At 39.5% G+C, this 24,076-nt stretch overlaps 1 protein-coding gene across 1 annotated transcript; it reads left to right on the plus strand.

The window, feature by feature from the left end:
• Nucleotides 1-12,567: 12,567 nt before the first annotated feature.
• On the plus strand, nucleotides 12,568-22,371 carry LOC128027082 (uncharacterized). The gene is made up of 3 exons (XM_052614394.1): nucleotides 12,568-13,055; nucleotides 13,360-14,876; nucleotides 22,349-22,371. Exons 2-3 carry the CDS (start codon nucleotides 13,646-13,648, stop codon nucleotides 22,369-22,371), a joined length of 1,254 nt encoding a protein of 417 aa, XP_052470354.1. The 5' UTR covers nucleotides 12,568-13,055; nucleotides 13,360-13,645.
• The last annotated feature ends 1,705 nt before the right edge of the window (nucleotides 22,372-24,076 follow it).

Genomic DNA, 24,076 nt, shown 5'->3' on the forward strand with positions numbered 1-24,076 from the left:
TAATTATAAATTAAGTAATTTAATGGCAGTTATTTCAATTAACATTGCACACACACACACACACACACATACACACACACACACACACACACACACACACAAACATATATATATATATATATATATATATATGTGGCAGGATGGCTAGATCCTCCTATATTTTGATTGTTGGCCTATCAGTGGTTAGGGGTGAGCATATAAAAGGTGGAGTTGTGTCACAAGGATGTGTTGCTCTTAGGTGCCCCGCCCCTTTCTGGTACCAGTGTTTACATGGTGGTTAGCAGTGTGGCTAATTTGGTCACAGCTCACTTAGGGTTCTTTTTGTGCATCTATCCAAAGGGTAAGCATTAGAGTAATGTGACTTATGGCATCTTTGTACTCTTGTTGTGCTAATGTTAGTGTTTTGTATCACTTTTAGCCGCATTAAGTCGACTGGTTAATGTTGCAACCGGTGTTTGGTCAGACTGCTTACTTGGGTACGTATATAAAGTTTATAGTACAAAGTTTAATCATACTGTGGGAACTAGTTGGTTGTTTTTCATTGCAGCAGTTCGTTGCTGCCCGCTCCTGGCTCCCACACCATCGTGTACATCGTTCATGACTTTGCTTCGGTGTGACGTTTGGCTGCATCCTAGTTTTTATTAACAACTTTTGGTTCCGGTTCAGTGCTGGCCCTGTCCATTTAGCATCGCGAGGTGCTTGTGTGTTGGAGAGTTCCTGCTGTGGTGCAGGGCTCCGGACATCAGTATTAAGAAGTGTTGCTGTCTTGTTCCTAGCTTGTTTGTTGTGCATTTGTTTTTCTTTGTACTCCATGTGGAAGGCCGGATGATTTGAATTATTCAGATTTATTATTTGATTGTTCATTTCTTTTGAGCCCAGTGTGTATTTAATTTTTTTGTTTTTTTTTGTTTAACTTTATTCTCTTGTGAATGTTTGTCTGGAATTGTAAATTATTTTCCTTTAGTTTTTTTTGATCTGGTTTGTTCATTTACAGGTGCTGTGGGTCAAACCCCAAAAAGGGCAGGGAGGCAGATCTCCACATGTGTGCGGTGGTGGTGCTATCTTGTCACCGTGTGCAGTGTTGTGGCGTGTCGATCACCAACCAAAATCTCACTGGGTATCGTGTGTGTGTGTATGTGAATGGGTGCACCGATAGTGTGTGATAATTGCATTTTGTGATTCTTTAGGAGTTGATTCCAGCTGACCACAGCCCTGTAAATCTTTGCTCTTTTTGTGTGATCAGTAACAAGTAACCAAACATTAAGTGTGTCAGTGCTCATGTGATTTTTTTTTTCCCCTTTTTTTAGTAATTTTATTATTTGGATTAATAAAGCTCTGTATTTTGGTACCCATGTCTCTCGCTCTATTTTTTGGAACCGAACCTGCATTGCCTTGATTAGCACCTGTGGGTGCGTAGTATTTCCCTGGGTGCAAGTCTTGGGGTGGCGTAGTCCTTTGTCTAGTGTTATAGTGTCTGTTTGCCTATGGCCATGCTGCTACATTCATATATATATATATATACATATAAAGGAACGTTAATACACAATTTAAACACACACTCAATTTACTATTAGACTACAGACTACACACATGGAGTACTATTATATCTAATAGATACATCAAGATGTGTGTCCTTATGTCTTTATGTACTGTATATTTGATACCCAAATCCACTCAGGCATCTCCTTAAACTGAGACGACCTGGAAGCTAACTGATACTTATTGATCTCTCACTGTTTGAATGTTCAACCAGGCAGAAGAGGCTTCTTTTCCTAACTATAGTGTGTATGAAACAAAGTATACATTGGAAACTTTTCTATCTTCTGTAGTTAGAGGTATTGAAGGTCTTTTTCAGGATATTTCTATATCTTCTTCAATGGAATTGATTCACCAAAAAAGACATCCAATCTTATAACACATAAAATATCACGACAATCTCAGTTCAAGTCTTGCACATTTAAATCCATCCTGACTGTATCCTGGCACACTCTAACAGATTATAGCTGACGAAACCTTAAAACAAATCTTTAAGTTACCTTAATCAATCTTGATTTGTTTAATTATCAGGCCATAAAACAAAAAAGGCAAAACAATAAATCTATCACTTTATCGCTGAAGTAATCAGCATTTTTGAGCAACTTGGCTGCATGATTGATTCGCTGACTCACTAAGTAAGACAGCCTTGTTGGTTGTTTGGTTCTCCTCAACGTTGATTCTTTATGAATGATTCAAATGACTGAAGACAGTCACTTGTCTCCACCTACTGACTCTATAGATGTATCCACGGTTAATGGTATGACTGACAATGCTAATGCATAGATAAATGTATGAAATGTTTTCTTCAAAAGACAAAAACATCAAACTGTGTGCGAAATTAACACTGCAATTCAGTCTTTCTGTTTCAAGGTGTCTACACAGAGTTACTTTGATCCATTGCAACTCTTGCTGCCCATCGAGTCATGAACCTGTGTAATTTATGCCTGCTTTCTCTCTCTCCATCACTCACTCCTGTTCAAAGCACACAGGTAAAAGCACAATCAGTACCCTGGCAACCAGGGGGCACTCCATCATCCACCTCAGTGAATGCTGTCTGTGTGATGTCCAGCTTTTAGCTCCGCTGGGTTAATAGTTGGAGACCTCAATAGGCAGACAGGGGTTTCTCCTAGAATAACAGAACATTTCTCCTTCCCGCTGCTAAAATGGACACATATCACCCACAACCTCAGTGTTATGTTTCTCCTTGAGACAGGAAAAGCAAATCATTCAGATTTTTCTTAAAAGATTACCCCTGTCCCCATCCAAAAAAAAAAAAAAAAAAAAAGAGGAGAAGCTTGTCTGTTTGAATTTATGGAGCTCAGCAAAGAGAACATGACATCTTAGTGAGATAATGGAGAAGATAATGGAACATGAACAGGCACTGATGAAAAAATTCTAGGTTGCAGTTCCACATGTAAGTGATGGAATGTTTGCATTATTTGAATATAATGGAAATATTGAGGTATTTCTGGTGTTGCAATCTGCAAAATGCAAAATGCAATACTGAGTTTGCAAATGCTTTTACATTATAATTATTGGTGAGATTTTACAGCAATTTCTGAATATAATCTCTTTCAAAATAAATCCTATATTTTGTATATATATATATATATATATATATATATATATATATATATATATATATATATATATATATATATATATATATATATATCAGTGCAGGTTTGGAACAACATGAGGGTGGGTAAATAATGCAAATAATGCAAAAAATCCATCCCTTGTTCCAAACTTTACCATCTCCCATCACATCTCACAGAACAGCTATGGGAAATAAAAGAAAAGAAATAAAAGAAATAAGCAGTGGACAAAAATTTTAAAATCAATTTACATTAGAAATTAAATCTGGGTTGCTGATGTTCTGAAGCAGAGAGAGATCAAGATCTGAAAAAAGGGTATAACCACATTACTTATCCAAAAAATCAAACTTTAATGACATGAGAACAATTGCATTGGCCTCAACTGCTATCAGGGGTGGCCTTTCGTATATACAATATGCCCAGTTAAGAAGCCCTGGAGCTAAATATTGGCTAGAAACACATTAGATGGCCGTTAGGGAGCTCCAGTCTGACAGCACTCATCATTCACTTTCTTTCATCCTTATAGTGAGAGCTTGTATGGATCATTATACACAGAAGACAGTGTATTTATTAGGGGTGGGTAGGGTGTGTTGGGCCACAGCTTAAAATAAATGTCTGTAAATGTGTGACATTTAGAAACACAATACACACTGTCAAGGGTTTGCTGCTTATCTTATCAAATATGAATTAATTATAACGTCTCACTTGAGTCATCCATACACATACCTGTAGCTCATGCAAGTTTGGCAAATAATTCATGCGTATAGCGAATCTCTGTGTGGAATTGAATGGTGAGGCTAGTAATCAAACCAACTGTGCTTTATCAGTCACATGACAAAATTAATGGATTTTGCCTGAATGGGTGCTGGACAGACATATTGATTGAAACTCCGTGGAACTTTCCACAGGAGTATGTTATATCCATATAAATATTTCATAATAAAATGATAACTAGGTGTGAAATGACTGCTTCTGAAAATAATAATTGGCTGCAACAAGCACATAATCAAGAGCACATTTCAAAAGACATTTCAAAAACCTGCCAGAATCTCCTGTGAGCTAAATGTTAAATTGTGCAATCTCAGAAAGCATGGAAAAACAACTGTGTGCCTTGACTGATTTTGTGAGAGGAAGCGAAAAGGGACAGTATAATACGGAAAATGCTGAAGTTGAGACATATACAGTAACACAACAAAACCAACAATATTGTCCTGCTAGATTGTATGCTCCTAAAATCAATTCTAAATTCTTGTTTGAGGATTTTTTTTTTTTTTTGGTAAAATAATTGTGAACAACAACCAGCTGCACATACCTAGTGGTGCAGGAGAACATAAAAATAAATAAATAAATAAATAAATAAACAACAGCTGACAGCAAAAAAATAAAAATAATAATAATAAATAAAATAAAAAAAAATTAGCATACAAATCCACAATGCAATAATATTAACCTGCATATCACTTACAATACCAATGATACATTGACATAAAAATACCTTTAACGTCGCTCACAACAGTTCCAATGCAGAATTGTGTTTATACTGGAAAACTATTCACAGTTTATCTCTTTTGCTGTGTGTTATAGGCCTGTTGTGCTGTTTATAGTGTCAGCTTTGATATTGGACTGTTTGTAAAAAACGTGTTGATTGTTATAGTGCAGGCCTTAGGTCTGGGGTCTGCACCACGAAGCCGGATTTGCTGGCTAGCCAGTTAAGTTTCAATTTAATTTGCAGCAATCCTGGGTTTTAGGTACCATGAAAGTGGCTTGGCTTTTTGCAGCATTCATTGCCATAGTGACTTGCAGTCCACAGCTAATCTGCTCCACGGCAGGTTGTGTTCTGGGTAAGAGATCCCAAACTGAAATCGGACCAGTCAGATGTGAGCAAATGAAACAAAAAAAAAAACACTCCCCTGTTTCTCTTTCTCCAAATGAAAGGTATCTATAGTAAAAAAATAAAAATAAAAATAAAAAACTAAATAAAAAACTAAATAAAAAATATTATTATTATTATCAATAATAATAATAATAAAAACATTTCCTTCCCAGTGTACCAAAGGGAACATTTCTGATCTTGTCATTCGATAATAAATTGATAATAATTTATAAATCGGTTAGTCTTGGCAGCGCTGCGCTATACAAATCGGCACACTTCTGTTTCGCCTTTTGATGTGTGGGACTCAATGATGGAGAGGAAGTGGCCAGAAGCAGCGGAATGTAGCAAAATTATTCAGGTCTTTAAGTGCAGGTCAGGTTCATGATAAAATAATATGTAACATTATATTATATTATATTATATTATATTATATTATATTATATTATATTATATTATATTATATTATATTATATGTAGGCTAATATACATAAGCTGTGTTTGTGTGTGAGTGTGTGTTTGCATTTGCATTGGATAACTGTAAAATACCCTCTAATTCTGTAGCCAGTCAGTTTCACTACACAAGTTACACACAGTTACACTACACAAGCTGAAGTACAGACATGGCTCCTGAGCTGATAAGCTAGGGACAGCAAAATCGCAGTAAAGCTAATTAGCCAACAAAATTGGGCGGTAGTCCATATCGCTCTGCTCCAGAGAAGCCAATCCCTCTGGACCCCAAGGGTGCAAAACTGCTGCCTTAGCTGCCTGACATGACTTGCCATTGATAGCTGAAAGGGTTCAAGTGATTTCCAAGCGAAATAAAAGGCAGAGAAAGAGAAACGGGGGAAATGTTTGGAAGCCCTTTACCAAGCAGCCAGCTAGTTTGATGTGTAATGCAAATCATTTTCTGAAAGCATGTTTTCTGTATTATGAGTATATGAAATGAAAAATTTTATCATGGCAAATTCCAACTATATTGAATATGAGCACTTGTAACCAACAGACCAATATGACCTTAAACAAATACTGTAAGCTACACAACCAGTACACAGGCAGCACACTCTAATATCTGCCATATATTTGTCAAACACAAAGTTAAGGTCAGTGGGTGTGGATCTGTTTTCAACCCCTGATCTTGACCTTTCACCCTCAAACACAGATTTTGAAAAAGCAGGAACTTATTGGCTCTGTGACGGATGAAGTTGCATGCAATCAACAGACAGGAGGTAGCTTATTAACAGGAGTAACATGATGCTGATTATGATTGCAGATGTGAACACTGCCCGTGTCAATGTCATTTATGATCACCTTCCATCACCATGTGCATTCATGTTGTAGAAAGCTTAAATGTAATTTCATGCATATTTATTATTCAGTTATGCCAGCTAAGTGCTTCCTTTTACTTCGCAGTAAAGCTCATCAGCAGTGTAACTAGGTCCACTGTTGAATTTTTAGCTGTGTGTTCCAATTAAATGAAAGTCACATTGGAAATATACAGACAAATAATAATCTTAGATTAGCCAGTGTCGATTAACTGCAGCAGAGAGAGTTTTTTTGAGGAATAGTGAAGTACAACCAGAATAACTGGATTGTAACAGGCTCACGGGCATAATGGCAATGATTTCAAATTCATTTCCTTCATTGTATTATTTTATTTATTTTTATTTTTTTATTTTTTTTATTTTTTCAAATTACTGAATACTTTAGTATTCTTCATTTGCCAAAAGGGGCTGTGAGATAAAACTTCATAGTTGAGCCAAAATCAATCCTTTGTTCACCTTTCCGAAGAATGTAGCTTCTGTCAAACAATACTGGCAGGAGAACTGCAGTTTGTTTAGGACTGGTGAAACATGGCTCATGTTAGAAGCTATTTATGAGGAAAAAGAAGATGAAATCACAGAATCCAGCTATAAAAAAATAGAATTTACAGTATAATGGTGAATCTCACATAATGTTGTACATTTTGGATGGATAAATCAAAAGTAGGCTTTTGCCTGTTCTGTGTGAATAAGTGGCACAGTTCAACTTGAAGAAATTGAGACTAATTTATCGATATTGTACTGTAGAATGTACTTCTCAAAATAGTATTAGTATAATAATAACAATAATAAAATAATTTAAACTAAGAAATATTACATTACATTACATTATATATATATATATATATATATATATATATATATATATATATATATATATATATATATATATATATATATATATATATATAATGTAATAATGTGACAACATAACATTTCTGAAAAGATAAAACATTTCACAGGGCCCTAAAATATACATTTGAGTTAAACGTTCAATAAAATGTTGCTAAATTGTATACATTATTTGAGTTAATTAGACATGCTTTTTAATTACTAAAGTTACATTTAACCAGAAAAATGTAAATAAATAAACTGATTCCTTTGATTCAGTTGGTCACATCTCGTGATCATAACGTGATCTTCCCTGTGGATGTTTTCATTTAGCATGCATAAGATATGCAAATATACGCTTCAGGCCTGACAACTTAGACATTACTTGCCTTAATGTAAATATTAGATGGTTCAGTTCACCAAAATCCCTTGAGGAAAACTCGCTGAAAGGGGCATGTTGTGACAGCAATGCACAGAGACAGCCACACACACACACCCACAGTTGGCCATGTATATTTCAGCAATGCAAGGCAATACAAAAGATAATTTAAAGTGGCAGTAGTGAGCGCGCTTAGTTCCAATCCACCTGGGTGCAGTTACACCAGGAGATGTGTAACTCTACAGCTGGTGTTAACTCTGGTGTCAGGGTAGTGACTCTTTATGTACACACTTTAGAGACGTAGACAGCAACACGAGACATAAAAGACAGGCTTCATTTCTGCCTCATTTCCTGCCATTTCCACAGAAATACACTTTAAACTTAGACTGAGTAGGAAGTATCCTGTCTCAACCCCACTCCCTTTGTTTCTCATATTCCCTTTTATTAAATTTTTAAACCAGCTCGACAATGCCTGGAAAACACATCCATGGAGGCCTAAGAAAACATGCGTGAGGACTTTGAGAAAAACCTTATGAAGGGATCGAAAGAGAGGGAAGATGTTACAGCTTCATTCAGTGCCCCTTTTTTATTTGTAATATTTTGTCTTTTGAGGCAGTTTGACTGCATGTACTCAGTCGTATCAAGGGTTTGAAATGAACACCCGCCAACTCGCCAAATGCTGGTAAAAATCAGCTATGGCGGGTAGCGTTGTTAAATCACTAGACAATTTGGTGGGTTACTTTTCATAAGTTATGTTCACACATTCATTCTGTGGGGAAGTTCATTCAAGCCAAATCTGCAAAGGTTTAGCGCAAATACTGAACTCGTGAGACATCATGACCTTATTGAGTATAGCCTACAGGCTATTGCAAAAATCAAACAAAACACACCTACAGAGTGCACGCATAAGCAACTACACTATATATATATATATATATATATATATATATATATATATATATATTAGGGGTGTAACGGTTCACAAAATTCACGGTTCGGTTCGATACGATACACTGATGTCACGGTTCGGTTCGGTTCGGTTCGATACGTTTTAGATACAGCAAAATGTAAAAACATCTCAACTTTTCAGAATGCCGCAAGCGCACCGCGGGTCATGTGACAAGAACCAACCAATCAGCTTCATCCTTTCCCGTAACAACGTTGAGAGCTCAGCCAAGATGAAGGAACAGCTGATCATAGTTGTATATGGATTGCAATTTTGAAATAAATTCAGTAGCAGAGCTACTGCAAGCGATTTTTAGAGCTGCAAATCCATTTATCCTTCGCTGAAATTTCCGCGTCTCATGGAGAGAGCACGTCATTGTTGCTTAGCAAAGACAGACGCCTCAGGAGAAAGACGCGCTTAGCGTTTTCCATGCGTTTTTAGGCACGATATGTGAACGGCCCCTAAGGCGCTCGCTCACTCAGCACGCGCTGAAGGCTCGTTGCAAAATGTCTAATGCATTTAACAGACCAGAAATATAAGATCCTAAAATAACCAACAGGTCTGGTGTTTGGGTTGGATTCCCTGTAAGCTGTAACAGATATGCAGGTCAGCGATTCATGGGTTAAATTCTGTTTTATAAATTCAGACTGTTGGTACTAAATGCCAGCCTGGCTGGACTTAAATTACTTTACGATACCCATGCGAGCCTCAAAGGATACCTGAAACCCCCCCCAAATTCCTTAACACACACACACACACACAAAAAGAAACCTTTCTTTTTGTTCCTTACTTTTGTAAGTCCTTTATTAAATATGTATTTTGAATGTTTGTGTATTGCATAAAATGGTTAATCCTGGGTAAATGGTTAAAGTGCTGACTTATAAGTGGAAATGCTTGATTTCAATCTTATACTTTCTCAAAAAGAAATGTTCTGCAACCCCCACACTCCTTGGTAGCTCGTAAAATTTTACGACCACACAGGACCACAGGACAGGAAACCTAATCCTTACAAAAGAATGATAGAATGTACTCAAATGTAGTCTTAATGTGTATAGTATTGTTTTTGCGGTACATTAGAGGTTTCCCATATAAATTGGGAATATCTGCAGTGTTATCATGTGTTAATCAAATCTTTAAATGTGTGTAATTCTGCATTTGAATGTATCTTCATGTTTTGATCATTTGCACATATTAATTTTAGTATCTGTGTAATCGTCATGCTTTGACAGACCCATTTATCTAGAGCAAAGTAATGAAAAATGTATTTAATCTGGAATAATGAACTTGCTTTAATATTCCTGATGAAATCGGACAGGCCCTAAATCATCAGGGGGTTGTCTCAACCGAGACAAAGGAACTTTCCCTCCGCTTCAGATCGCGGACATTCATTGGATGCTCCCTCGAAAATGGGCGTGAACTATTTCAAGCTATAAGAATTGACCAAACAAGGTCCACTCCCTTCTTCTTCTCTTCTTTCTCTTCTCCGTTCTCGGACACGCTGCTCTCCAACGTTGCTTCCGCGCGGCCATAGGCCGCGCTCATAGCGCGAACCCCCTCAGCACAGGGGCTGAGAGAAAAAGCCATTTTAATGGCTCCTTTGGAAGCTTTCGTTTCGTTCTTTTCTTTTCTTTACTAAGTTTATTCAACTATTCGCCTCTCCACGCAAGGAAGACGAATTCTGGAACAATGTTTGTTGAACCTTTCAAATACCGCGCGAGGACAGAACAAAGGACCACGTGCTCCACGCTCACGCCAAGCGCAGCGTGCATGCGCGTCACATGGCCTCCGTTTCATGGCACATGGCTGTTTCAACGGGAACAGCGCGTAAAGCTCACAAGCTCGACGCCGATCTCACGCCACTCACATGGGACACCTTTTGCAAGTATCACTTTCTCTATGGAGATTTAAATGCTGCTTTAAAGTGTTGTTATGATCTGATTTGTTGTTGGCTTCTAAAAGTTACTGACTATGATTTTCATACCTGAGCTCCTTATGTGATCCCATTCTATTTTCTCTCTCTCTCTCTCTCTCTCTCTCTCTCTTTTATTTGGATTCGTTATGTATTGTATAAAACTTACTGTTTGTATTGTCGTACGCATATTTACTCTGTGTGATTTGTAGTTTGATGTATTACTAGTTTAATTATTAAAAACCCATATACTGACGATTGGCTTGGACTCCACCCCACTTACATTACGAGTCACTGAAATGTTCTGATCTTTAGCTACAAGCTCTAAATTTAGAAACTAAATTTATCATAAGGATAGGATAATATTTTCATGGCCAGAGAATACTTTTCCTTGAATTATAAGGCGTGATAACTTTATTGAAAATTGATAGGTCTACAGTGGTGTGCTGGACATACCACGGTTTGATCTGCAGTAATTTACAGTAAGAGATCACAATAATTGATATGAAGAATGTAATATTGACATATTAATGAGTAAATTACAGTGCCCTGTGATTAGTATTGGTATTGGCAATTGAGCTATTTTTCATAATCAATAAAATTAAATGTAACTGTCATCTGAGATATATATTAATCAAATTCTTGATTAATTATTCAAATTCCCTATATATCATTTGAGTTAATTACTATGTAAAACTCATTGTTGTTACATTTTGGTGGAGGAACGCGGCTATTTCAAACTTCGTTTTGTGAGCAATCAATCTGTGTATATGGTTTTTAATAATTTCTGCACGTCCGCTATGAAATTATGTAACGTTACTTGTGAGATAAGTCGCAAGACGCGAACTCACTCCTAACTGACTGAGGCAAAAAGCTGGTCAGTAGCACCTAGGTATTCATAGAAACTTAACAGTATAGTCACTGTTATTTTTAATGAAAGTAAACTGCAGTATAATGTTAAAAGTATCCTGTTAAGAAAGACCAAAATCTTTTTACAGTGAGAACATTTTAATATGAATAATTAAAAGATAAAGAAATCTTTTAATAGTTGCAACATGTAAATCTGAACCTGAGCGATGTTCCTCTGATTCAGTTAAAAAGGCCTTGCTTATTGAATTCGTGGTAAACCACAATAATATTCAAAAATAAAACGATAAAAACTCCTGGTCTAAAATTGGCTTAGCTACCCGATTTTTAAACCTAAAACATTTAGATCATAAGTGCTATTTTGATAAATGTTTATGGGATGTCAACAGATGTAAAAATTCCTGTTTTTCACATTTGTGTCTGGGCAGTGAAACGAATCCTGTCCTTACACTCTTGTGAAGTATATAGCACCTCAGAGATCATAAAACCTTTGTCTGTTTGTGAGTTGCGATTTTGATGCAGAAAATCAGCGCTGACGAGCGCACAGAGATTAGATCATAGTCCTACTGAAATTGTAATTCCGCTATCTAAACACCAGAGGGAAAGTGTGGGTTAGAAATTTCAGGGTACGCCCTGCTTTCTGATTCCAGCTTGCATGAGTGCAAAGCTGCCAACCTGTGGCCATTTCAGATAATGCACTCTGATTGCTAATTTATAATCCCCTGTGATGTATATTTGAATTGGATGTCTAAATTCTCGATAATTATTTGCATTTACAGCTTTGCTCGTGCGAATAGTATTACAGGGAAACAAAAGAATGTTCCCTGCCTTTGACTGTTTACATTTACTTTGAGTTTAGTTCAAACATGATTTGAATTAAAATGTAATTGTTAATAGTGGAAATCTAGATGTTTTCAGGTCAACCACTGATTGACCCACTTAGAAGGTAAGCCATCTAGTGGCAGTCTCCTGTTAAATCGACTAACAGACCTATGTCTTTTCCATTCTGTTTTGAAACTGCATGTCTACTTTTACCCTCTTTGATTAATCTCACACTGTTTGATTAATTTCATGATCATTAATGATAACTTACAAGCTATCAATGGTTATTATAGGATATTATTCAGATTTTCCTTTTTAAATCATACATGCTTATTTTAAATTTTGATTTAAACCAGTTTTGAATTTTTAATTTGAATTAAGTTTTCTGCTCAGCAGGTTAAAGACAGAGAAGCAGTACTCCCCCCCCCCCCCCTTGTGGTGAAAACCAGCTACTCCTTCTCCCTTGTTTCATTCCTGTCTTTTAATTTGATGTTTATTATTTTTCTTCTCTCTTTTGACTTAGGTTATTTTGATAATTACCATTATTATCATAAATTCCTTTGTTTTGTTTTATCATGATTAGGTAAAGCTGTTACCTTTCCTCTCTACATATAGTTACTCAATTGATGTTAAACAAACCAAACCTTAATTAACTTTAAGTTTCCTTTGTTCATCCTTTGTGTATTTGATTGTAGAACTCCCTTGGTGATTGGACAGTCGTCTCAGGTTTCCAGTGAGCAAGGCTGCCCGACCGGTGTTACCGATACTGGCTGCGAGTGAAACTCGGTCCCTCTTGTCTCAAGAGACATCAGCAATTTTGGCACTCCAAAGGTTGTGCTAAAAGTCACAAGCCATGCTGTCCTGCGACACGCCAGAGTAACGGAGGACCGGGGACACTGCGGTTCAGTGTTTGGGGAGCACCGGGGAGGTTGACCAAGCCACTGGTTCCCACCTGAATGACTTCAATTCAACCAGGTGAACCAAAAGTGATAAAACCTATCCACTTATTATAAGCCACAGAATATTAGATATTCCCCCGGATATATTTTAAGTGTTCTGACCCTTTTGCTTCTTTAAGCCACACCATATTTCTAGGTTTCCTACCCAGATAGCCCACTCACCTGTTGGCCCTATCTTAAAACCTAGCAGTAGGCTTAGGCCTCCTTATTCTCACTAACACGTTGTGTTTCTATTGTTTTCATCTCATTTCAAGTGTTGTTTCACTTTGATCTTTTCTACCCTCTGTTCTGTTGTGATTTGTTTCTTTCATTTCACATAGAGACAGTAACCTGGGAGCCACCAACGAAGTTAAATAGTAGAGCGACAACCAGCAGCCGGTGTCATCACACGACCCGCTAGGCTACTGCCTGTCAAATCTCCATTTCAGGTCCTTCGTTGACCCAAGTTAATTGGCTACTTAACTGTCTGACTGTTTGCATCAGTCAGCCCCAAAATTCTCATAAACGGCACAGCCCGTATGAATATAGCTCGTTAAACGTAGAACGAACTTGCATTGGTCTTTTTGTGTGTGTGTGCTGTGCTTCTCTCGCCGACAGAGAATCAGGATGTTCCAGGCATCCAGTCCAGCAGTCCACGGGGGCCACCTCTCGACATGGTTGAAAGCAGTGACGACCCCCTTCCTGCCCAAGGATGCCATTAACCTGCAGCACCCAGAGCAACTAGACACCGAGCTAGATGAACTGATGGCACGCGATCCAAACCAAAGCGACTACTACAGAGAACTCGCCAGGATCTTCGGAAGCCTAGTTCCCATTCTCGTCGCCCAGGCACCGCTCAGTGAACGGAACAACATCGCGGAGGAGGCCTGGAAGGACCAGGCCCCAACCCAGAGTCATCTTGATCAGCTTCTCCTCGAGACCCAGAACCAGCGCGAGAAAGAGGACGACACAGATCCAGAGCTACAGAAAGGAGTTGAAAGACTTCACAATGCCCTGCAAGATCTTCGCCTCGACACAGATCAAAGAGAACAGCTGGAGAGAGAAGCCAGAAAAGAACTCAACAAAAAACTCCAGCAAGGCGACGCTCTCCTAAAAAGAGCAGACACTGAACTGAAAGAAAAAGACTATAAAACCTGGGCCTGCAAAACACACTTGCAAGCGGCCCAAGCTAAATTCAACAAGCTTACTCTGCAGAGAGACGAGCTCCAAGATGAACTTGACACTGTTCACACCGAACTGAGACAATCTCACAGATTACAGAGTGGCTGGATCGGAGAAACGCACACCACAAAATTTCTCCCGGGCCGCCACTCCAACCCTTTCAGCCAAGAACCCAGAGCTGGAAAAGGAGATGTAAGCTCACTTCTAAGGAAATCACCAGCCAGCTTACAAGAACATCTGTCAACAACGGAGGGAAGAGAACCCTTCCAGAGAACGCATGTCACCAAACCCTGCACTGCTCACAGAGAACTTCACAAGCTAGCCAGAAGCATCTCTACATTCATTCCAGATCCTGCAGGAGGACATGACGTTCATGCTTCTTTACAAGCCATTGACTTTCATTTGCAAACTGTCGCCAACGTGACAGATGTGAACACATTGTACCTGTTAAAAATCACGGCCAGCCGTGATGTGCATTGCTTTCTGGATCGTCAACCAGAGACTGTCAAAGCGTACTACCAGCAACTGCTACAGACTTTGATTCTTGAATTCTCTGATCCAAACTCAGACCATGGGCTCCTTATTGCTATGGACCTCAAACAGGGCCGATTTGAAAACCCACAGACTTTCTGTAGTCAGCTACGAAACAGCTACTTCGGAGCATGCAACGAACCAGGTATGGAACAGAATATCAACTTAAAAACTTTGTTCCTCCAAAACCTACATGCCAGTTGGAGTTTTCATCTCAGAGTCCCAGCGTGTCCCCGTAACAGGACTGCACAAGAGTTACGGAACTTAGCCCACAAAGCTTGCACCAAGCAAAAGACTATTTGTGAAAAGACTGTGAAAAAACCCAAAGTCTCTGTCTCTGAGCACTGCTTGGAGTTAACCCTAGATGGCGCCCTACAACACCACAGTCACAGGCATTTTTACAGAGAGTCAATACCATTCCAAGCCAGCAGAGGGCAACACAGTGCAGCCACGTCTGAGACAGCAGAGATCCTGAGGGTGCTGAAAGTGCTTCTTCACATGAAAACTCACAAGGAAGATGAGCCAAGCACCCAGAACACTGCCTGTCATCTACAGACCACAGAGCTAACTGTTACAGCTAACTGAACGAGACAGCACAGGTCCTCACACCAGGTACCACAAACACAAGGTACCAGAAAATGCTGTTTTGACTACCTGCCTTCGCAGCGAGCTACACAAGACCGGTCCTCACCAACCCCCGATCGTCACACCTGCCCTGATGCCAACATTCCTGGGCAGCCTTGTCAAAAAGGGGGTGGGCCGAAAAGGAGTCAACAGGGAAGACCTGATCGACACAGGATTAAACCTGACGGTGATCTCATCTTACCTTTTCAAAAGACTCCAATTTGAAGCTAAGAGACAAGATCGAACTCTTACACCTCAAACTTATGAACTGAATGTACAGGTGTACAGACAGGATGACATCCAGTTTGAACAGGTTGTTTCCATTCACCTGACATTCGTTCCGATGAGTCTAATACATCCCATGTATGTCCCACCAATGAACACTCATACATTGCTCATCGACAAAGACCTGCTAGAACACTTTGACCCTTTTCTGAACTTCAAACAGCTAAAAGACTTTGCTCAAGTGCGAGAACCTCTTTCTCTCCAGCCACACAGGTTGCTAGAGCCAGACTGTCAGGTCGCAGAGGTCACGGGAACTCCCACAGAGCCAGACGGTCAAGTCACAGAGGTCACGGGAACCCCAGCAGCCAGCCATGAGTACAACGCCCTAACAACAGGCCCAAGTTCAAGCCTCTGTACCTTAGTCAACAAACAGGGTACGGTGGTACCAGCTTACACCAAAGGGGTCGCTGTTCGGCTCAACCTGCAAGGTGGTCAAACCTTACACCACACGCTGGGTTTCTTCCAATCCTCACCTGAATGTGTGGAACTCGGACTCACACTTGCAAACAACAAGCATGTCAAACACCAACACCTGTTCCAGCAATGTGATAACATCACAAAAACACACAATGTGATCGTGTACTGGAAGAAGGTAAAAGGACACTCGAAGTTACCAAGTCTAGACACGGACTTTAAAGATCACACTGACACCCTTGCCAAAACTGGCACACTAAACAACATTCTGTGGTCACTCCCAACCCACCCACCCACATTCAAGGTTGAAGTGATTACACACAGCACAAGAACTTTACTAGCTAAACTGCCTACCTCAGAATCGCTTACGCAGGCTCCGTTGTCTACACAGACCAACATAGCGGACATGCGGGCTTCTGAAACCTTGATAATGACTTTGCTTTACCACCTCTCAGACCCCTCCATCCACCCTGGCAACCAGTCTACAGTCACTGACAACCAAAGCCCCAAACCACTGCATGATACACAAACCATGCTGCGTGCACAGAACAATATTGTGGGTTGTGCACCGTCTGACATCACAATGCCAGGGCTTGTAATGCCACGGAGCAAAAGGGGGATAAGGCCAATATATTTCCATGACGCAGCATGTGCTGCACCACGCAGCACCAGAGCCACTGACAAAACACTGAAGCAAGCGTCATGCCAGCAGCAAGATGTGGCAAAATATGGGCGAGGGCGAGCTAAACCCAGTCACCGCCCACGAAGCAAAGAGACTGTCATGTCCAACCAAAGACAGGCCTTGTTTGTTTCTTTCTCCCCTTTCTCTCTCTCTCTCTCCCTATTATCTGTACCAGGATGCTGCTGTGGTTTGCCGTGCCGTGCTGTCAGCCAAAGAGAGGACAGCTGCCACCGAGAAAACCGCTGAGACTCCTGACTACCGATGACAGGGCACACTACCCCAGCACTGTAACCGAATACAGCTGTACAAGGTTCCGATGGAGAGAGGACTCCCTCACTCACACTGAGGCCGATGTCAAACACCTGTTCAGCCAATATGAGAAAGTGACGGTTACACAAATGGAGTTAGGTGGACACCACCACCGCTCCAAACAGTGCCCGGGAGCTTTGCTTAGAGCCGCTGCTGCTGCCGCCAGAATGTTTAACATTGTTATGTCCAGTGTCAATGCAGCGAACCAGACTGTAAACTCCTTGAAACCACTGTTTACTGTCTTCCAGAAGAACTTTACCCAGACTCACTTGTTTACAGCATTAACAACAGCCATGCTGTGGGAGGTTAGCTCCTCCAATGACAGCCTAACCACGAGTAAAACCCCACCGTACATGATATCTTTAAGCCTTGTGTTAACTGTGCTGTCTTACACCATCACCATGCCAGCTGACCTGCTACGAATGCACCTGGCCAACTCTCTGGATAGCGCCTTCCTACGGCACGCAAACCCCAAACAGGGAGAAGTGAACGTGCTCCTGAACCAACTCATCAGCGAGTCAAACCAAGTCTACAGACCTAAAGACATTGTCAGTGTCAGGATGTGGAAGAGCAACACCCACACCAAAACACACATTCCAAATGTGGTGGCCTACCACGACAGCAACACACAGCTGTACCTGGCCCCAAACATGCACATGTGTACTTTAACCAAAAACATTCATTATCTCTGCCTTAGCAAACCCTTCCTCAGACACATCTCTGAAGGAATCTGCGAGCTGCAACCCTGGGTCAGCGATACGCGCTGCCCTGCTGAAGCCAAGCCTCGTACACAAGTCACAGAAACGCAAGCAGAGATTGTGGGTAACAGATGGCTCGTCAACACTCCTGTGCGCTCAGCTACGCTGACCTACGACCAGCATGACACCGCCACCCGTGCCAACCTGCTGGACCAAGTACTGAAAGGTACCACCCAACACATTGACATTACTCCTGTCGACACAGCCCTCCAAGCACAGCCTCGACAGCCCGTTCTGAACCAGTCATCTGCGGTCCTAGCCTGGACTGCTGCCGACACTGCACGGGGCATCTCCACTGTCATTGGTCCCGCCCTGACTCTTGGCGTAACCTTCATCCTATACAGGGTACTCAACGAGATGCAAACCTCTACAGCCAAACTCACGACAACTGTGGCTGGAGGTCCCCGATGGAATCCCCGGAAAGGGGGTGCCAAGTCAAAGACAACACCGAACCTCATCAAGCGGAGTCCTCAGCTTCAGGAACCACCTGCCATCATGACCCACCTGCTACATGACCATCACGATTCACCTGTCATCTGCCCATCCTGATGATTGCCGTCCGATGATGTCCACACAGGGACTTCATCTGACGAAAGGGGGAGATGTAACAGATATGCAGGTCAGCGATTCATGGGTTAAATTCTGTTTTATAAATTCAGACTGTTGGTACTAAATGCCAGCCTGGCTGGACTTAAATTACTTTACGATACCCATGCGAGCCTCAAAGGATACCTGAAACCCCCCCCAAATTCCTTAACACACACACACACACACACACAAAAAGAAACCTTTCTTTTTGTTCCTTACTTTTGTAAGTCCTTTATTAAATATGTATTTTGAATGTTTGTGTATTGCATAAAATGGTTAATCCTGGGTAAATGGTTAAAGTGCTGACTTATAAGTGGAAATGCTTGATTTCAATCTTATACTTTCTCAAAAAGAAATGTTCTGCAACCCCCACACTCCTTGGTAGCTCGTAAAATTTTACGACCACACAGGACCACAGGACAGGAAACCTAATCCTTACAAAAGAATGATAGAATGTACTCAAATGTAGTCTTAATGTGTATAGTATTGTTTTTGCGGTACATTAGAGGTTTCCCATATAAATTGGGAATATCTGCAGTTTTATCATGTGTTAATCAAATCTTTAAATGTGTGTAATTCTGCATTTGAATGTATCTTCATGTTTTGATCATTTGCACATATTAATTTTAGTATCTGTGTAATCGTCATGCTTTGACAGACCCATTTATCTAGAGCAAAGTAATGAAAAATGTATTTAATCTGGAATAATGAACTTGCTTTAATATTCCTGATGAAATCGGACAGGCCCTAAATCATCAGGGGGTTGTCTCAACCGAGACAAAGGAACTTTCCCTCCGCTTCAGATCGCGGACATTCATTGGATGCTCCCTCGAAAATGGGCGTGAACTATTTCAAGCTATAAGAATTGACCAAACAAGGTCCACTCCCTTCTTCTTCTCTTCTTTCTCTTCTCCGTTCTCGGACACGCTGCTCTCCAACGTTGCTTCCGCGCGGCCATAGGCCGCGCTCATAGCGCGAACCCCCTCAGCACAGGGGCTGAGAGAAAAAGCCATTTTAATGGCTCCTTTGGAAGCTTTCGTTTCGTTCTTTTCTTTTCTTTACTAAGTTTATTCAACTATTCGCCTCTCCACGCAAGGAAGACGAATTCTGGAACAATGTTTGTTGAACCTTTCAAATACCGCGCGAGGACAGAACAAAGGACCACGTGCTCCACGCTCACGCCAAGCGCAGCGTGCATGCGCGTCACATGGCCTCCGTTTCATGGCACATGGCTGTTTCAACGGGAACAGCGCGTAAAGCTCACAAGCTTGACGCCGATCTCACGCCACTCACATGGGACACCTTTTGCAAGTATCACTTTCTCTATGGAGATTTAAATGCTGCTTTAAAGTGTTGTTATGATCTGATTTGTTGTTGGCTTCTAAAAGTTACTGACTATGATTTTCATACCTGAGCTCCTTATGTGATCCCATTCTATTTTCTCTCTCTCTCTCTCTCTCTCTCTCTCTCTCTCTTTTATTTGGATTCGTTATGTATTGTATAAAGCTTACTGTTTGTATTGTCGTACGCATATTTACTCTGTGTGATTTGTAGTTTGATGTATTACTAGTTTAATTATTAAAAACCCATATACTGACGATTGGCTTGGACTCCACCCCACTTACATTACGAGTCACTGAAATGTTCTGATCTTTAGCTACAAGCTCTAAATTTAGAAACTAAATTTATCATAAGGATAGGATAATATTTTCATGGCCAGAGAATACTTTTCCTTGAATTATAAGGCGTGATAACTTTATTGAAAATTGATAGGTCTACAGTGGTGTGCTGGACATACCACGGTTTGATCTGCAGTAATTTACAGTAAGAGATCACAATAATTGATATGAAGAATGTAATATTGACATATTAATGAGTAAATTACAGTGCCCTGTGATTAGTATTGGTATTGGCAATTGAGCTATTTTTCATAATCAATAAAATTAAATGTAACTGTCATCTGAGATATATATTAATCAAATTCTTGATTAATTATTCAAATTCCCTATATATCATTTGAGTTAATTACTATGTAAAACTCATTGTTGTTACAAAGCTATAGTGTCTAAATGCTGCAGGGATAGTTTGCTGCGTGCATGTTTCTCCTTTTTTTCGTCTTTTCCCAGATAGTACTGACGCATATATCCCAGATATTCCCGCTGTTTTTTTTTTTGTTTTTTTTTTGTAATCCCGCTGGTGTACCCTGTCATGTTGCAGATGCGACATACCGTTGTTTTTTTATCCACCACTCTCTTGCCATCACCATTATAGCTTAAAGGGAATCCAAAGTGCACCCAAACACCAGACCTGTTGGTTATTGGAGGATCTTCTCATTTCTAGTCTGTTAAACGCATTGGCTATTTTGCAACGAGCCTTCAGCGCGTACTGAGTGAGCGAGCGCCTGCTGAGTAGCCTAACATAAACATATAAGATGGTGTTTTTTTCTTCTTCGGGATGTGTGTGTGTGTGTGTGTGTAGTACAGACCAAAAGTTTGGACACACCTTCTCATTCAAAGAGTTTTCTTTATTTTCATGACTATGAAAATTGTGGATTCACACTGAAGGCATCAAAACTATGAATTAACACATGTGGAATTATATATGGAATTATATACATAACAAAAAATTGTGAAACAACTGAAAATATGTAATATTCTAGGTTCTTTAAAGTAGCCACCTTTTGCTTTGATTACTGCTTTGCACACTCTTGGCTTTCTCTTGATGAGCTTCAAGAGGTAGTCACCTGAAATGCTCAACAGTCTTGAAGGAGTTCCCCGAGAGATGCTTAGCACTTGTTGGCTCTTTTGCCTTCTGTCTGCGGTCCAGCTCACCCCTGTGGAGGCCAGGTCATCTGGCGCAGCACCCCATCACTCTCCTTCTTGCTCAAATAGCCCTTGATGCCTTCAGTGTGACTCTACAATTTTCATAGTCATAAAAAAAAAAAAAAAAAAAACACTCTTTGAATGAGAAGGTGTGTCCAAACTTTTGGTCTGTACTGTAATATATATATATATATATATATATATATATATATATATATATATATATATATATATATATATATATATATAATTTCAAATATCTGTATTCAACATTTCATGTTTAAAATATCAAAACATTATTTATGCATTTGTAACTACAGGTTAAAGCATCCCATTCAACATGTGTAACTACATCTAAATGCCTCTTCACATGCAACTTCTTCAAATATAAATTTTGTTGATACAGATTTCATTTGTTTAGTAACAGCCTAAACGTATTCTTGTTATAATTGACTGATTAAATGTTAGAATTTGACTCAAAAGATGATGTACAGTTTTAGAGATAAATAAAGGCTTTATAAAGGTAAAAATGCCCATAAAAGGTACAAATCTAAAGATCTGTCCTGCTTTCTATAATCTCAAACATTCACTCCTTATGATTTATTCTTTTATGCACCGGGAAACATGCCAGTAGCATTCATAACGTATGGTGTTCTCCAGCCATCCAACAAACATGAAGTCACAGCAGAGGCAAACATCTTTCGAAATTCATGCCAGTGGCTTTGTGAATCTCACAGCTGTGTCAAGTCAGGTGGGAGTGTCGTGATGCAATAAACTGAAGTTTAATGTTGACTGAACTGGCATATGTATAAACTTAACAGCTGTGTAGCATTAAGGACACCGTTGTGCACTGTAAAGCAGAATATTGTGAATGATTAATTTAAATGCTATGGCATTTCAGTAGCACCCACATCATTCAGAATAGGCTATGATGATTCAAATTAATTTTGAGCAGGGAAAATTAAAAATGCCAACTAAGATGTCAATGTGCATGTAAATATAGCTCAATATTTGGGGGGGGGGGGGGCATGAAAACTTTATAGAGTGGGGGAATTCTCCCTGGAGTTGTTCTGGAGATGTAAATATCAGCACTACTCTCCTTACATTCGTAAAAACTTGTTCTCTGCCACTTCAGGACGCCCTGTGCTCCTGCTCTAATTACTCCCGTGGTTCACGCTTTGATCAAAAAGTGCATTGACTGAATAATCAATTGTCCCTCAATCCTCATTCTTCCTCTGACATCAACTACTTCGGCCTGCCGGTCCACATGATTAAGGAAGTGATGTGCTCTTGCTGCATCGATAGGGTTGTTGAGCTTCCCTTACCTCTGCCCACTTGCTCAATCACAGGGGTGGTCAAGGAAAACCGTACTGTAGGTTATCTAAAGCTCACAAAAAAGCTTGATGGATAGTAACCAATTAATCATTTAGGGGCACAGGCTCAGCTGGGGCTTGTTCCAGTCCAAAGGAAATTAAGCATTGCCTCGCCTGCCTATTCTTCATTTAGGTCCTAATTACAGACTAATGGGTCCATATTATGTTAATAGAACACAGATCCTTGGATGGCATTCCCCTCCCTTTAAATGATAATAAAGCAGGAAGCAATATTATTGAGTTTTGAGCAAAGCAGTAAATTTGCTATTTATTGTATTTCCCTGTCTGGACCTTTTGTTTTGATTTATTCAACATTTTGTTACAACAGAGCCACAGCCTTTTTGTTTATTTAAACATACTATGTTATTTAGATTTCCAGTAATAATGGAAAGTATATTTCTTTCATGAATCTAAAAAAAAAAGCAATTTTTTTATGAATGTCTTTAATTATATGAATGTCTTATATTATATATATATATATATATATATATATATATATATATATATATATATATATATATATATATATATATATATATATATATATATATGCAGGGGAAAATACCTTTGTTTTATTTAATCTACTAAAAACTTTAGCATTTTTATTCATTTATTTTGATTTACTTTTTCAGTTGATTGACAGCTTTAATTTGTACATAATTTCTGTTTTTATTCTATGCCTCAGTCTTGTTTGGTTGTGAGTGCAGAACAAAAAAGCTAAGCGAGAGTGTGCAATGATTGACATGCTGTTGATGTGTTGTCTGTCTTGCCCAGTCGTTTCTATCTCTCCTATTTGCACATGTCATACCAAGAACATCTGTGGTTCACTCATGCTTCAGAATCCAAAATGATAAGCCTGCATTCTAATGCACACCCAGCAGCACAGTACAGGCGCTGCAGACAGCATATGGGCTCTGGATTCTTGACAGACTTGCATTCATGCTATTTATTAAGTGTATTTATTAAGCAACCATATTCTAAATTGATTATGGAGTGGCGTTATTTAAAAATGAGTGCAATGATTACATATGTTACATGAACTGGGTCACATGACATTACGAGCCCAGCAGCTCTGGTGGCACCTGCCCTGGTTTGCACCGCAGCACAGCTTGTGACCTCGTTTAAAGTTAAGAAGTGAGTGAGTGAGATCCATTTTCTGTACATAACCTCATAAACCTACAGCCAGTTCTCTGTGTTTATGACCAGAAGTGACAGACCAATTCTGCTTGCTCACTTATAAAAAAAAAAAAAAAAAACTCTGTTGAAAAAGAACTCCTTATTTTCACCTGCTTTTCATTTCATATGGGCTGGGAATTGAGGTCATATCCCTCCAAATAGCAATAAGTCAGAGATTTATTAGTCTTTTTCTTATAATGACAGAACATTGAGTGAAATATTAAAGTGGAGGGGACATTACCAGTATTTCTATGACGTTAGCACAAATATCAAGACAGTGAAATGCTGTAGAACACATCAATTTGAATATATAT

Source organism: Carassius gibelio, chromosome A14, assembly GCF_023724105.1.
Source record: "Carassius gibelio isolate Cgi1373 ecotype wild population from Czech Republic chromosome A14, carGib1.2-hapl.c, whole genome shotgun sequence".
Classification (NCBI taxonomy): domain Eukaryota; kingdom Metazoa; phylum Chordata; class Actinopteri; order Cypriniformes; family Cyprinidae; genus Carassius; species Carassius gibelio.

Coding starts and splice junctions, on each gene's coding strand:
- LOC128027082 (XM_052614394.1), top strand. CDS start 13,646: ATGTTCCAGGCATCCAGTCCAGCAGTCCACGGGGGCCACCTCTCGACA. Junction 14,877..22,348: donor CGGAGCATGCAACGAACCAG/GTATGGAACAGA, acceptor CTGCCACTTCAG/GACGCCCTGTGCTCCTGCTC.